At 45.4% G+C, this 17,500-nt stretch overlaps 1 protein-coding gene across 2 annotated transcripts in view; it reads right to left on the bottom strand.

Annotated features, from left to right (window-relative positions):
* EBF2 (EBF transcription factor 2) overlaps window positions 1-17,500 on the bottom strand; it is a 153,395-nt gene that overhangs the window by 112,922 nt on the left and 22,973 nt on the right. For both annotated transcript variants that reach the window (XM_075346462.1, XM_075346463.1), the window contains exons 2-5: window positions 10,907-11,063; window positions 5,597-5,660; window positions 5,394-5,449; window positions 3,064-3,137 (exon numbers count right to left, since the gene is read on the bottom strand). In XM_075346462.1, the coding sequence (XP_075202577.1) occupies window positions 3,064-3,137; window positions 5,394-5,449; window positions 5,597-5,660; window positions 10,907-11,063 (351 nt within the window). The remainder of the gene's footprint in view (window positions 1-3,063; window positions 3,138-5,393; window positions 5,450-5,596; window positions 5,661-10,906; window positions 11,064-17,500) is intronic.

Genomic DNA, 17,500 nt, shown 5'->3' with positions numbered 1-17,500 from the left:
AAATGAGTGTGAGTAGACCTCGCTGATTGCCCACCGGCGGCTACAAATCCATGTAGGACACCCAAGCGGGGGCCATAAGGGGTTATGCCTTATTTATCTATGGATGGAGGGCCTCCTAAACCTTGTCTAAATGATTTTTTTTAGGTTGCGTTAATATTTGATGAGACTGTAACCCGTTGATTAGAATCTGGTGACTTCTTTGTGTCGTTGTTATTCATGATCCATCACTGAAGTTACAGGGGATGGCGGTGTACCGGGTCAACGTCTGTGAACATGGCTTAATCGCTTGGACAATTATATTAGGAGATTCCTTGAAGGGTATGTCCTATGTAAAGAAGTTATCACCTATCCACAGGATAGATCGATGGGGGTCTCAGTGGTCAGAATGGGGCACTTCTATTTCCATTAGAATGGAGTGCGCAAGTTCGACCGCCACGCCAGTCATTCTCTGTCGGACAGCTATATGCTGCAATCCCCATAAAGAATGAATAAAGAGTGGATCAAAGACATGATCTCCATCTTAACAGGGTTAAAAGTGCCCGTTTTAGCATATAACGAGGGTCCCAGTGGTCAGAATGGGGCACTTCTATTCCCATTAGAATGGAGTGTGCATGTTCAACCAGCACGCCACTCGTTCTCTATCGGACAGCTACATGCTGCAGCCCCAATAAAGAATGAATAAAGAGGGGATTAAAGACGAGTTCTGCATTTTAACAGGGTTAAAAGTGCCCAATCTGGCCCGTAATGGGGGTCCCGTGGTCAGAATGGGGCACTTCTGTCCCCATTACAATGGAGTGTGCAAGTTCGGCCAGTGCTACAGTTGTTCTCTATCGGACAGCTATGTGCTGCAATCCCCATAAACAATGAATAAAGAGGGGAGCAAAGACTTGTTATCCATTTTAACAGGGTAAAAAGTGCCTATTTTGGCACGTAATGGGGGTCCCAGCGGTCAGACCCCACCAATCTAGAGGTTATCACTAGCAAAGGGCGAATAGTTACTATTCTTGTTTGGATAATGCTTCCCGAATACCGAGTACTATTTCAGTATTCCTCTCAACAAGAAAAATGTTCGGGTTCCCCATTGAATTTCATTAGGTTTGTTATTCGTGATAAATACCGGAATAGTACTTTTGGATTCATTACCCATAATTTCAACATGAATAGTTACTATTCACCCATCATTCGTTATCACCCTTCCTGGAGTCAAGTTATAACTTCGTTTCAGTAGACAACCCCTTTAAGCTTTTTTTCTTTCACATCCTCGTAATATAGAGGACTCTATTCTAAAATTTCATGTAGAGAAGGGGGCTGGCTTGGCTACAGGAAGAGATAGGTCTCCTGATCACTATTTGTAGAAACATCTCCTACATTTGTCATTTCGAAATTTTATATAGAGAATCTTATGCAATTTGTTTCCCCTAGAGGGCTCTGTTGGTAAGATTTTTCAATCTATGAAGAGTTAGTGGTGACACAAGAAGGAAAAAAAAGCATTTTCTGCACAGGAATCCCATAAACTCGTACATAAAAGAGCATTGGAGAGGATCATGTTTAATGAGCGAGGAACTCCTGAGAATAATGGTGATAAAAGTACAGAATTCAGTTTATGAAATGCGATTGGCTTGATTAAAAAAAAAATGAGTTTTTAGGGAGCACTTAAATTGTGGATGTTAAAAATGAATCTGAAAGGGTAGCGCATTCCGGAGAACAGGTGCAGCAGGAGGAAAGTATTGAAGATGGAAGGGGAAGGTTGAGATTATGGAGGAAGTTAGTCTTGGTAGAACATGAGTAGGGTGGTAGACAGAGATGAAGAGATGTACTTGATGGAGATGTGTCCACATTGTACTATGCAACTACATAGGGTTTTGCAGCACTCTGGAGAGGATAGAGATGAGGAGGAGATGTGGAGCGGTGAAGAGGACAAGAACAGTGATAGACAGATGAGGGAGAAGATGTAGAGCAGTGCAGCCCTGAGGAGAGGACAGGTAGGGTGCTAGAAAGCAATGAGGGAGGAGATGTAGGGCAGTGTAGCACTGAGGCGAGGATAAGTAGGGTCGTAAACAGAGATGAGGAAGGAGATGTACGGCGGTGCAGCACTGAGGAGAGGACAGATAAGGTGGTAGACAGTGATGAGGGAGGAGATGTAGGATGGTGCAAAACTAAGGAAAGGACAGGTAAGGTGGTAGACAGACAGAGACGAAGGAGAAGATGTAGGGTGGTGCAGCACTGAGGAGAGGACAGGAAGGGTGCTAGACAGAGATGAGGGAGATGTAGGGCGGTGCAGCACTGTGGAGAGGAAAGGTAAGGTGTTAGACATAGACAGAAATGAGGAGAAGATGTACAAGCGGTGCAGCATTGTGGACAGGACATGTGAGGTGACAGATATTGATGAGGGAGGAGATGTAGGGTGGTGCAGCACTGAGGAGAGGACAGGTAGGGTATTTGACATTGATGAGGGAGGAAATGCAGGGCAGTATAGCACTGAGGAGTGGACAGGTAGGGTCCTAGTCAGCAATGAGGGAGGAGATGTAGGCTGGTGCAGTACTATGGACCGGGTAACTAGGGTGGTAGACATATGAGGGAGGAGATGGTGCAGCACTGTGGAGAGGACAGGTTGGGTGCTAGACAGTGATGAGGGAGGAAATGTACGTCATGTAGCACTGAGCAGAGGACAGGTAGGGTGCTAGTCAGCAATGAGGGAGGAGATGTAGGGTGGTTCAGCACTGTGGAGAAAACAGGTAACGTGGTAGACAGATGAGGGAGGAGATGCAGGGTGGCGCAGCACTGAGGAGAGGACAGGTAGGGTGCTAGTCAGTAATGAGGGATGTAGGCTGGTGCAGCACTGTGGAGAGGATGGGTAGGCTACTAGACAGACATGAGGGAGGAAATATAGATCTGTGCACCACTGTGGAGAGTTTTTTAGATGAGAGTGATAGGTTTTTATTGCATTTTATAGTAGATGGCCAACCAGTGTCTTAAGAAAACGTAGAGTTGAAGGTCAAATATCTCGCTTCCGACGAGAAAAATTTCCATGAAGAAAAATGCCACAGAGAGAATAATTCTTACCTGCACATGACCTCGTGAGTGAGCAGGACGCGGCACATCTCTGGATTCTTATTCTGTCCTTCATACGCGATGGGCTGCAGGAAAATTGAGAGTTGGAACCGGATTACACATCATCTACAACCGTCTACAGTGCTAAAATCTATGATTCCTTTATCTCTACCCATTACCCTCCGTATATGACCCTGTCTTATCACAGGATTGTGCCCATATGACCCTCATACAAGAAGACGAGGTGTTCATTGAGTTAGTATTAAAGCCTATTGAACAGTAATTTGAAGCTTCTTGATCTCGACTCAAGACAACTCGTCTTATGTGGAAAAAGAGACATTGGGACTGTGACAACATGGACTCTGTCAGAGCCTAGCATGGGATAAGTTTCTTAAAATTCAGTCAGACATGATGATAGTTTGTTTATAAATGGGGGATAAGCCCCTCATTGTTTCTACAAGACTCTTAGGGTACCTTCACACTTAGCGATGCAGCAGCGATCAGACCAGCGATCTGACCTGGTCAGGATCGCTGCTGCATCGCTACATGGTCGCTGGTGAGCTGTCAAACAGGCAGATCTCACCAGCGACCAGTGAACAGCCCCCAGCCAGCAGCGACGTGCAAGCGACGCTGCGCTTGCACGGAGCCGCCGTCTGGAAGCTGCGGAGACTGGTAACTAAGGTAAACATCGGGTATGGTTACCCGATGTTTACATTAGTTACCAGTGTGAGCAGGGAGCAGGGAGCCGCGCACACTGAGCGCTGGCTCCTTGCTCTCCTAGCTACAGTACACATCGGGTTAATTAACCCGATGTGTAATGCAGCTACATGTGCAGAGAGCAGGGAGCCGCGCACACTGAGCGCTGGCTCCTTGCTCTCCTAGCTGCTGTACACATCGGGTTAATTAACCCGATGTGTACAGCAGCTACATGTGCAGAGAGCCGGAGCCGGCAGCACAGGCAGCGTGAGAGCTGCAGAGGCTGGTAACTAAGGTAAATATCGGGTAACCACCTTGGTTACCCGATGTTTATCTTGGATACAGCTTACCTCAGCTGTCAGACGCCGGCTCCTGCTCCCTGCTCGCTTCATTTGTCGCTCTCTTGCTGTCACACACAGCGATCTGTGTGTCACAGTGGGAGAGCGGCTTTGAAGAAAACGAACCAGGGCTGTGTGTAACGAGCAGCGATCTCGCAGCAGGGGCCAGATCGCTGCTCAGTGTCACACACAGCGAGATCGCTAATGATGTCACTGCTGCGTCACAAAAAGCGTGACTCAGCAGCGATCTCGGCAGCGAGCTCGCTGTGTGTGAAGCACCCCTTAATCTAGTCTAGTGTTAAAGTTCTTGTTGACTCATATAATTGCCTTGGCCAGTGAAGGTCAGATACCCAGACAAATCAATTATGCGAACTTTCCATTGTATTACAATGTGTATTGCTAGATGCAATGTAACTTAGCTGTGTCTCCCTCGTCACTGCCAGAGACCATTACTACTAGGGATATTTTGTATATGGCTTGAAATCTAGCCAATAAGAGCCCAGTCTTATCCACCAATCGTGAAGACCCCATTGGTCTGAATGGAGGGCTCAGGGGTATAAGAAGGAGAACTGTCCATTGCCCAGGTAGACTCTTGCTACATGCTACCTATCTAGGACCTGCGGATCCGATTGGCAAGCCAAAACTGAACCTGGATTATAACACTACATGGACTTCAGCAACGAATGCAAGGATTCGGCTGAGATATCAAAGACTACCCAAGGAAGGAATCCAGCTTGGAACAATCCCGTCACCTTACTACAGACTTTGCATACCTCAGCCAGCTTCCTAAATCTGGCGTTATTCCATTCTCGGAGGGTGCCCACCGAAAGCGGGGTGCTGCTGGTTTGGAGTAAGTAGCCCTGGAAGCTCTGAGGCACGGACATTCTAATCCCTGGTGAGCCAGCGGAAGGGTGAGAAACTGTTGCCGGTTACATTCTGTGGTTTTGCTGGTTATGTGCCATATGCCGTTAATTGTTTGGGGATAGAATAAAGTCTTAATATTGTGATTTCCTCACCCTGTGTTGTCTGAGAAGTGTTCTGCCCACGGATAAGGAGGTCGGGCGTTCAGTTGGGATGAGCCCTGGGCCATGCTGTCTTTCTAAAGACAGCCGGATCAACGGACGAGAGCACCCACTGACCCCAGTGTCTCCACAGGGACCCCTTAGGGGCTTAGGCCTGGTAGAGAGGGCCACCCCTGTACCCCATATTGCTCCAATTGCTCCATCCCTGAGGCCAATACAAATCATTGGGGAGACTCGTAGACAGACCAAAAAATCATTTAGGCTCACTGAGACCAACAGGACCAACCTGCTTTGTCACCGAATCGATAAGCCTCACAAAAAGGTCTTGTTCCGTCCGGACACCTACAAAGACAAGAAAAAGGAATGAGGATCAGAAAACAAATAAACACGTAAAAAAAAACAACTACACACGCCGGCGTCTAATGAATAATGTTACCTTATTAAAGATGTAGCAGAGCTAAATGGATTGTTTAACCCTTGGGGACTCACCGTTGCTATAGAGAAGCTGCAGCCGATAATGGGTGCCATTATTGGTTTTCTCAGTGCTCAGTTCCTTCGAAATAAAAGGGATATATGCAAATTATAGTATTCGGTATTTGTGTATATATACATGCATCTATATACCTGTGTATATACCTATATACAGTTCGGTGTAACTGTTTACTGTGGTAAAAAAGGTAAAAATCGGAAATAGAAGTGTTTATATTTATCAGTTAATAAAATGCAAAAGGGAATAAACAAAAAAAAAATCAAAGCAATATTTGGTGTACCCGCTCTTTGCCTTCAAAATAGCATTCAGTTTTTTGGCACACTTGTATACAGGATTGAAGGAATTCGGAAGGGAGGTTGTTCCAAACATCTTGGAGAAGTAACCACTGATCTTCTGTGGATGTCGCTGGTGCATATCCTTTTGTATCTACTTGTAATCCCAGATAGACTGGATGGTTCTGAGGTCAGGGCTCTGCGGGGGCCGGATCATCACTTCAAAGGTTCCTCCTTCTTTTTTATACTGAAGGTGGTTGCTAAAGACATTGTGTCACGCTAGGAAGTACCAAGCGCGTGGCGAAAGGGAAGGGAAACCCTGTGTCTGAGAAGATGGTGACCCCTCTCTCTGGGGTCCCTTTCCACCCTAGATAGGTTCCTCACCTATGCGCCAAGCTGGATACCTGACCCTAGGTGTCACGAGTCCTCATTTTGCCTTTCGAGATTCTCTGCTGCAAATTCCTGAGTTATTGAGCTAGCAGCCTGATTAACAGCGTAGGATTCCATGTTGGTGCTGATCACTGAGGTGTTCCACCTTCCTGGTGATTGCTCAGGCTTCTTTACTGAGCATGCTCGCCCAGAACCTTGCCAGTTGTATTCTCTGGTTCTGCAGTTGTGCTGTTGTCTTGTGTTTCTGTTAATGTTCTGATCTTGGTTTTCTGACCCCAGACTGTTATTTGACTTCTCTCTCCCTGCTACCTGTTCCTGTCGTGAACTCCTGCCTTCTGACCTCGAACTGTTTCCTGACCACGTCTCTGTTTTCTCCCTGAACCTATCATGTGCCCTCCTAGATTTCTGACCCTCGGATTGTGACCTGACTATGCCTTTGCTTACTCCTTGTGCTCATACATGTCCTCCTGTTACCAGACCCCAGCTTTCCTGACCACTCTTCCGTCCATACTACCCGTAAGTAGTGACTAGCATCACACTAGGTATCGCTAGTGCTGGGCCCTAAATAGGGAACAGATGGGATGAGCTCTTTATCAACCTCACTAAACAACTATAAAAGACACAAGGGGACACACAGGGGGAAAAGAATGAAGTAATTATCATTAGATGACTCAGGAAGAAGTTCAGCAAAGATTTCTGCAACGATACCACAGAGGAGTACAAGCCACCTGCTTGCAACCTCGGCTTGAAGGAACTGAAAATATCACCAGCACCAGTTCAAGGAAGGAAGGGGTATTTAAATACCAAGGGAATACTGATAATCAACAGCTGGGTGGAAGTCAAGCTCCTGGGTCCAAAAAGGAGAGAGATGAATCCAGTAGGAAAGCTACCTATACCAATGAATACTGACAGCGGTAACAATGGAAAGTCAGGGAGCATTATGTGCAGCCAAACACTGTGACCTTCTACAGCCAGAAACCACATGACTGTCTGTCACCCGTGACACATTGGCTGTATGTTTGGGGTTGCTGTTGATCAGAAGCCTACTGATGGTAACAGTGATGGGTAAGTATCTGCCTGGATTTCTCAGCAATGAGGACACCACTAATCTTGACCAAATCCACAGCTTCACTTGCTAAAAGGCAGCCCCAAACTTGAAGAACCCTTCACTGTTCCTTCAGACACTCATTATATTCCACTCTCCAGCCCTTCATCAAACTGCCTTTCGTTACAGCCAAACATTTGCCATTTTGCCTTGTCTCGGAAGAGCACCTGCTGCCATTTTTCTGCACCACCTTGTTTTGTTCATAGTTGAGTCACGGGCTTTGTTTCCATGTGGAAGATATGGGGTTTTGGCCACAGGTCTTCCATGAAGACCACTTCTGGCCAGATTTCTCCAAACAGTAGGTGGGCAGTAGATGGATGTAGCCACGTTCCACTGGTTGCTGACAGTTCTGAGTTGAATCTGAGTTGATGCCACTGCTGGACATCTTCCGATTTAATAAGGACGCATGATGTGTCTTTCATCTGCAGTGCTAACTTTCATTGGTGGACCACTGCGTCTGTGGTCCTCAAAGTTGCCTATTTCTTGGTGCTTTATCAAAAGAGCTTGAAACCCCAGTCTTCTGTGAAATCTTTGCCTGGTAGAGACTTTGCAGATGCAGCATAACTACCTTGTGTATTACTTCTGTGCTCAGACATGCCATGATGTATATGACCAGTCACATGAATCTGTCTTCCACAACCTCACCTTTGCATCAGAGCTTGGCTGTTCCTTACCCAGTTTTAAGCCTCCTACACAGCTGTTTCTGTTTCAGTGTATTTCAATACATACATGAAAACAATGCCTATTATAACCTGTTTGGTATAACTTGTCATTCATACGACTGAATATACCTCAACAAAATCCGTAAGTGTGTGCATGTGTATCTAGAAGAATTTATGTTGTTTTGAAGGCAGAGGGCGGTCACTCCAAATATTGATTTTGTGTAGATCTAACATTTCTATCTATTTTTTACAGCATTCTTATTTTTTATTTTGCATGATACATTTATATATATGTATATAAACATATATTTATATATATATATTTATTTATTTTTTTAATTTATATATATATATATATATATATATATAAATAAATAAATATTTAAATATATATGTATATATTATATATATATATATATATATATATATATATATATATATGTATATATATATATATATATATATATATATATATATATATGTATGTATATATATATATATATATATCTATATATATATACTGTATATATATTGCTTCCACCAATAACAAGAAAGCCTAATATTCACCACAATGAGGGAGATTTCCTCATTAGTCATGTATAATCTGTATGGGATCAGTAATCAATAATCAATACTTCATGGTAAATTAGTGCCTATCAATGAGCAGAGGATATGATATCACTGATCAATAGGCAATGTATCACATATCACACTGGGGATATATAATAAATAGCAGCTGTCACACGGGGCCGTCCTGCTATATCCACTGCCCAATGATTAGCCCGGACCCCGAGGACCCCTGAGTCCCCAATAATGGATATATAGGGTTATTGTAAGCGCATATAGTGTAAACGTCCAGACATGAATGAAAACCACATGGACAACAGTGAGAGTATTCTTACTGATAATACAAAGGCGGCATTAACTGTACCACATACATCACTGTGTGCACGCTGACATGACGGCTAACCTCCACACACAGGGGGTAGAAAGCTAATATACACTCACACACCATCCTACTATCTATATACCATGAACAGCTCTCTATATACCACATACAGATCTATACTCACAGACCCACCTACTCTCTATATATCATATACAGCTCTCTATAGACTCACAGACCTTCCTACTCTCTATATACCACATACAGCTCTCTATATACCCATAAACTGTGCTACTCTCTATATACCACATAAAGCTCTCTATAAACCACATACAACCCTCTATAGTCTCACAGACCTTACTACTCTCTATATACTACATACAGCTCTCTATATACCCATAGACCATCCTACTGTCTATATACCGCACACAGTACTCTATATACCTATAGACCATGCTTCTCTCTCTATATATCACATACAGCTCTCTATAGACACATAGACCATCCTACTCTCTATATACCACATACAGCTCTCTATACACCCATAGACCATCCTACTCTCTATATACCACATACAGCTTTCTATATACCCATAGACCATCCTACTTTGTATACCACATAAAGCTCTCTATATTCCCATGGACCTTCCTACTCTTTATAAATCACATACAGCTCTCTATATACCCATAACCATCCTACTGTCCATATACTACATACAGCTCTCTATATACTCATAGACCATTCTACTCTCTATATACCCCATACAGCTCTCTATAGACCATCCTACTCTCTATATACCACATACAGCTCTCTATACACCCATAGACCTTCCTACTCTCTATATACCACATACAGCTCTCTATAGGCTCATAGACCTTCCTACTCTCTATATACCACATACAGCTTTCTATATACCCATAGACCATCCTACTGTCTATATACTACATACAGCTCTCTATATACTCATAGACCATTCTACTCTCTATATACACCATACAGCTCTCTATAGACCATCCTACTCTCTATATACCACATACAGCTCTCTATACACCCATAGACCTTCCTACTCTCTGTATACCACATAAAGCTCTCTATATTCCCATGGACCTTCCTACTCTTTATAAATCACATACAGCTCTCTATATACCCATAACCATCCTACTGTCCATATACTACATACAGCTCTCTATATACTCATAGACCATTCTACTCTCTATATACCCCATACAGCTCTCTATAGACCATCCTACTCTCTATATACCACATACAGCTCTCTATACACCCATAGACCTTCCTACTCTCTATATACCACATACAGCTTTCTATATACCCATAGACTATCCTACTCTGTATACCACATAAAGCTCTCTATATTCCCATGGACCTTCCTACTCTTTATAAACCACATACAGCTCTCTATATACCCATAACCATCCTACTGTCTATATACTACATACAGCTCTCTATATACTCATAGACCATTCTACTCTCTATATACCCCATACAGCTCTCTATAGACCATCCTACTCTCTATATACCACATACAGCTCTCTATACACCCATAGACCTTCCTACTCTCTATATACCACAAACAACTATCTATATACCCATAGACCATGCTACTCTCTATATACGGTACCACCTACAGCTCTCTACAGACTCGTTTTAGAATAATATGTGACACATGACTGTATATAGACGGATCCATATGCAGTATAACTCTTCACAGTGCTATCTATAAGCCATAGCAGAGTACTGACTGCTGTACAGACGCTCCGCACTGCACAGTATATACAGGCGTGTGCCTTATACAGAGGAGGCACATACCTGTCCTTTGTATATGTCTGTCTTGGAGGTGGGGCGGGAGGGCAGACACTTTTTATATATTGATATGTATAATGGTTAGGAGTCGATCTATGGGCACTTTATGACTTTTATATACATTGTATATACTATACTAACATAAGTCATTACGTCCTTCCACATGAACCCACCTTATCATTTTCCACAAAGTCCACGAATGTTGTGCGCTCGATCTCTATGGGCTGCCCCTGCCGGTCATAGAGCGCCAGCACAAAGTGGAAGAAGTTAGATTTCCGTAAGTTGGAGGGCGGCTGCTTCTCAAAATGTGCCCGGGACACCGCGACCCCACTGCAAAGAGCAAACATAGCATGAGTGACGGACGCACATGCGGCAGAACTGCGGCTATATATATAGCTGGTATTAATACAGACAATAATCCAATATTATAGAGCTCCAAAGACATCCTGATAGGGAATTCACATTGTGAGCCCCAATGGGGACAGTGATGATGACTATAAAGCACTATGGAATTAATAGCGCTATATAAGTGACCAAAAAATATGCCGTATATTACAGGACTCAGCATTGTACATACATGTATATGACACGCCCGCATCGGGGCCTGGGGGTTACTCGTTACCGGGCCGCGGTTCTGTTTCTAGGATGCTGCGGTGGCGGCAAGGCCCGGTTCCGTGACCCCGGCGGTGTCAGTCAAAAGGGGATGATGGGAGTAGTTATTCGTGACGCCACCTGTGGTATGCGGCAAGATAGGTGCCGCCGCTGCGAGATGGGACCTCCGGGGAAGATGGTGGCGCAGCTTGGTTGGTATAGCTCTCCACAGGTAGAGCTGGGCCCCAGGGCGGATGGGGGTAGTAGTAGGTGATGGCGGAGGTATAGGCGAATAACGGAGCGACACAGGGATGCAGTCTCAAGGTGTTTACTCAGTGTAGCAGGTTCCAAGGTAACACGATGCCAGTGACCGCCTTTGGAGTGCTGGGTTCCACTGTGATGGGCTCCAGTCGATCCCAGGTAGTTCAGAGGTCAAGACCGGTGCACCTTTCTTATGTGTCCCTTCCCGTGGATTCGTGTGCGGAGTTGGCTTTGGTACTAGATGTGTCCTTAGCCTCTGGTTTTACTAGCGGAGCATGTTGGGTCTTCTCCTCTAGTCTAGGGACCAGTCCCCGATCTGCGGCCAAGTCCTTCCACTCCAATATGTTGTATGTGGAACGAGGACACGTGAGTATGGCACACTTCACGTGGTCTCTAGGATCCCTTCTGTCTTGTGCCTGGGCCAAGCTGCACCAGCTCCAGACCACAGGTCTTCACTCCTCCACTGCTCCTTCTCAAACTCCCTGACACTACAGTGTCCCCAACTAACTAGACTGCACCCCCAGGCTCGGTGGGATTAGGGGGGGAGGTACCATCACCAGTGGTGGCTATACATAGCATTAATGGTACCAAGCCCTAACAATGACCCAGTGGGGAGCTACTAATTTAGAGTGTTGTGTGTCTTGTGTGCGTACCGGTGGATGACCTCTTCCGTACCCAAGACGGGATACCACACCTCTGGCTGAGGTGAAGTACCTCTGTGGTGACTGAGGCCTCATGGGGGACTACATACAGTACAGACCAAAAGTTTGGACACACATTCTCATCTCTAGAACAACTGTTATGAGGAGACTTTGTGCAGCAGGCCTTCATGGTAAAATAGCTGCTAGGAAACCCCTGCTAAGGACAGGCAACAAGCAGAAGAGACTTGTTTGGGCTAAAGAACACAAGGAATGGACATTAGACCAGTGGAGATCTGTGCTTTGGTCTGATGAGTCCAAATTTGAGATCTTTGGATCCAACCATCGTGTCTTTGTAGAAAAGGTGAACGGATGGACTCTACATGTCTGGTTCCCACTGTGAAGCATGGAGGAGGAGGTGTGATGGTGTGGGGGTGCTTTGCTGGTGACACTGTTGGGGATTTATTCAAAATTGAAGGCATACAGAACCAGCATGGCTACCACAGCATCTTGCAGCGGCGTGCTATTCCATCCGGTTTGTGTTTAGTTGGACCATCATTTATTTCCCAACAGGACAATGACCCCAAACACACCTCCAGGCTGTGTAAGGGTTATTTGACCAAGAAGGAGAGTGATGGGGGCTACGCCAGATGACCTGGCCTCCACAGTCACCAGACCTGAACCCAATCGAGATGGTTTGGGGGTGAGCTGGACCGCAGAGTGAAAGCAAAAGGGCCAACAAGTGCTAAGCATCTCTGGGAAAGCCTTCAAGACTGTTGGAAAACCATTTCCGGTGACTACCTCTTGAAGCTCATCAAGAGAATGCCAAGAGTATGCAAAGCAGTAATCAAAGCAAAAGGTGGCTACTTTGAAGAACCTAGAATATAAGACATATTTTCAGTTGTTTCACACTTTTTTGTTAAGTATTTCATTCCACATGTTCTAATTCATAGTTTTGATGCCTTCAATGTGAACCTACAATTTTCAGAGTCATGAAAATAAAGAAAACTCTTTGAATAAGAAGGTGTGTCCAAACTTTTGGTCTGTGTGTGTATATATATATGTAGTACACATCTCCTGCAAGTGTAACTTTCCCTGTACCCCATATACTGTCAATTGATGGCAGAAGATATGTCACGTTTGCCATATGGTCTATACACTGTGCATATGCTACAATATACTGCCATCCACTGCATGAGACATACTGAGTAACACAGCATATACTATGCTTTGCTTATATAACGCCATCACATTCCACAACACATTACAGTCGCCATCACTGTCCCCATTGGGACTCAAAATTTAAATTACCTATCACTATGTACAGTGATTTGAAGGAAACCAGAGAACCCATAGGAAACCCCCACAAACACAGGGAAAACATGCAGATGTTTGTCAATGATGAGATCTGAATGCAGGGCCCCAGCGATGTAAAGCAACATTGCTAACCACTGAGCCACCATGCTGCCCACGGTACAGCGCTAACCAATTAACAACTGTGCTGTCCACTGTACAATGCTAACCACTGAGCCACCGTCAGTGCTTTTTTTGCGGTGGTACGCGCCGGTACGGCGTATCGGAAAATCTGAAGAGCGCTGAGGATAAGCACCTCTGGCTCTGTCCACATGGCTAATTTGTAAATTTGCTATATCATCAGCCATTGGCTGGAGCAGGGTGACCTCTGTGTCTCCCCCCCCCCTCCGATCTGATTGGAGCTAGCATCCATGTGACGCTATCCCTCCAATCAGATGTGGAGGGGCGGTGGGTGCCCGTCCTCTTCAAGATGTTTATGGACGCTGAAGATCGAGGTCACGGCCGGTCACCCCGATCTGCCGCCATCTGGTAAGGTATTTGCTCCCCTCTGCTGTCTTCCACTCCCCCCCCCCGACCTCCGTTGCCTTCCGTCGTCCGATTCAACCCCCCCACTGACCTCCGCTCCCACCTGCCCTGTAATCACTGTGCTGCTCCTGCCGCTGGCGATTGGGTCCCCCAGTGCTCACCCCCCCCGGCCCCCAGTGCTCACCCCCCCGGGTCCCCAGTGCTCACCCCCCCCGGCCCCCAGTGCTCGCCCCCTCCCAGCCCCCAGTGCTCACCAACGACCCTCCCCCTGCTTCCCCCTGCTACCACCGGCGCCATGTCCGCTCCCAGCTGCTTAGCGGGAACACTAGAAAAAAAAATCTCACCCTTACCGGTCTGCAGCCTCCCGGGACACGTGTGATCGGCTTCAGGACCTGCCGGTAATCAGCTGATGCAGTCACGCTACGGCATCAGCTGACAGTCTATGTCCAGCGGTGGGGCCAGTTTTTTACCACTCAGCTGGTTTAAGCGATCAGGTGATGCTCTGAGGTGACTGCAGCAGCTGATTACCGGTGGCTCCTGGAGCGATCAGTCGTGTCCTGGGATTTTGCAGACAGGTGAGTAGATTTTTTTTTTTGCACTGATGCATCAGCTGATTGTATAACTGGCTTTTATGCAATCAGCTGCTGTGTCGTGGTGCGGGACCCTTGACCCAGGATTACTGCGGAGGGGGGTTCTTTATTTCAATAAAGATGGAGTCACTAATTATGTTGTGTTTTATTTCTAATAAAAATATTTTTCTGTGTGTTGTGTTTTTTTTTATCTTTACAAGAAATTCATGGTGGCCATGTCTAATAATGGCGTGACACCATGAATTTCGGGTTTAAGGCAAGTTGATAATATACAGCTGGCCCTAACCCCTTATTACCCAGTGAGCCACCAGTCACCAGGGCCGCTGAAAGAGTTGGATACAGCACCAGAATATGGCGCTTCTATTAAAGCGCCATTTTCTGGGGAGGATGCGGCTGCAATTTTCAGCAGGGGTGCCCAGAAAGCTTGGGCACTCTGCGTTGCGGATTCCAATCCCAGCTGCCTAGTTGTACCTGGCTGGACATAAAATTTGTGCGAAGCCCACGTCATTTTTTTTTTCTTAAATTATTTCATGAAATTCATGAAATAATTAAAAAAAAGGGCTTCCCTATATTTTTGGTTGTCAGCCGGGTACAAATAGGCAGCTGGGGTTTGGGTTAAGCCCGTACCTGCCTGCTGTACCTGGCTAGCATACAAAAATATGGCAAAGCCCACATCATTTTTTTTTTTTTCTTTGCATTTTACTTTTTTGGGCAAAAGAACTTCTGCATACAGTCTTGGCTGAAGGATGCTGATCTTTGTAGTTCGGCAGCTGCTGTCTGCTCTCCTGCATACACTAGTGAATGGAGTATGCTGAGCCTTGTAGTTCTGCTCCCCCTGCCTCTCTCTCCTGCATACACTAGTGGATGGAGTATGCTGAGCCTTGTAGTTCTGCTCCCCCTGCCTCCCCTGCATACACTAGTGGATGGAGTATGCTGAGCCTTGTAGTTCTGCACCCCCTGCCTCTCTCTCCAGCATACAGTACTGTATGTAGTATGTAGTAAACCGTGCACAGGATCTCCCGGCAGCATGACAGCAACAACAGCACTCCCTCCCACTCCTCAAACTCGGCCGCTGGCTGATAGATCCGCCCCACCCCCCCTCCTCAATCTTGGCCGCCGGCGCCTAACAGCACCCCCCCCTCCCCGCTCCTCGTCTCAGAGATGCGTACCAGCAAATATTTTTTTTACAAAAAAAAGCACTGGCCACCGTGCTATCCTCTGTATAGTAAAAACCACTGAGCCACTGTGCTGCCCAATGTACACTGCTAACCAATGAGCCTCTGTGCTGTCCACTATACAGTGCTACCACTGAGCCACCGTGCTATCCTCTGTATAGTCCTAAACACTGAGCCACCATGCTGCCCACTGTACAGTGTTAACCAATGAGCTACAGTGCCTTGCGAAAGTATTCGGCCCCCTTGGATTTTTCAACCTTTTCCCACATTTCAGGCTTCAAACATAAAGATAAAAATGTTAATGTTCTGGTGAAGAATCAACAACAAGTGGACACAATTGTAAAGTTGAACGAAATTTATTGCTTATTTTAAACTTTTTTAAAAAATAAATAACTGAAAATTGGGGCGTGCAATATTATTCGTCCCCTTTAAGTTAATACTTTGTAGCGCCACCTTTTGCTGCGATTACAGCTGCAGTCTCTTGGGGTATGTGTCTATCCGTTTTGAACATCGAGAGACTGAAATTCTCGCCCATTCTTCCTTTGTAAACAGCTGGAGCTGAGTGAGGTTGGATGGAGGCGTTTGTGAACAGCAGTTTTCAGCTCTTTCCACAGATTCTCGATTGGGTTCAGGTCTGGACTGTGACTTGGCCATTCTAACACCTGGATACGTTTATTTGTGAACCATTCCATTGTTGATTTTGCTTTATGTTTGGGATCATTGTCTTGTTGGAAGACAAATCTCCGTCCCAGTCTCAGGTCTTTTGCAGACTCCAACAGGTTTTCTTCAAGAATGGTCCTGTATTTGGCTCCATCCATCTTCCCATCAATTTTAACCATCTTCCCTGTCCCTGCTGAAGAAAAGCAGGCACAAACCATGATGCTGCCACCACCATGTTTGACAGTGGGGATGGTGTGTTCAGGGTGATGAGCTGTGTTGCTGTTACATATCATTTGGTATTGTGCCCAAAAGGTTTGATTTTGGTTTCATCTGACCAGAGCACCTTCTTCCACATGTTTGGTGTCTCTCAGGTGGCTTGTGGCAAACTTTAAACAACACTTTTTATGGATATCTTTGAGAAATGGATTTCTTCTTACCACTCTTCCATAAAGGTCAGGTTTGTGCAGTGTACGTCTGATTATTGTTCTAAGGACAGACTCTCCCACCTCAGCTGTAGATCTCTGCAGTTCATACAGAGTGATCATGGGCCTCTTGGCTGCATCTCTGATCAGTCTTCTCCTTGTGTGAGATGAAAGTTGTGAGGGACGGACAGGTCTTGGTAGATTTGCAGTGGTATGATCCTCCTTCCATTTCAATATGATCGCTTGCACAGTGCTTCTTGGGATGTTTAAAGTTGTGGAAATCTTTTTGTAATCAAATCCGGCTTTAAACTTCTCCACAACAGTATCATGGACCTGCCTGTTGTGTTCCTTGGTCTTCATGATGCTATATGTGCTTTACACAGAACACTGAGACTATCACAGAGCAGGTGCATTTATACGGAGACTTGATTACACACAGGGGCTTATATTTATCATCATCAGTCATTTAGGACAACATTGGATCATTCAGAGAACCTCAATGAACTTCTGGAGTGAGTTTGCTGCACTGAAAGTAAAGGGGATGAATAATATTGCACGCCACAATTTCCAGTTATTTATTTTTTAAAAAAG

This window comes from Anomaloglossus baeobatrachus, chromosome 4, assembly GCF_048569485.1.
Source record: "Anomaloglossus baeobatrachus isolate aAnoBae1 chromosome 4, aAnoBae1.hap1, whole genome shotgun sequence".
Taxonomy (NCBI): domain Eukaryota; kingdom Metazoa; phylum Chordata; class Amphibia; order Anura; family Aromobatidae; genus Anomaloglossus; species Anomaloglossus baeobatrachus.
The sequence above is the reverse complement of the archived record's forward strand: the minus strand, read 5'-3'. Positions and strand labels throughout refer to the sequence as shown.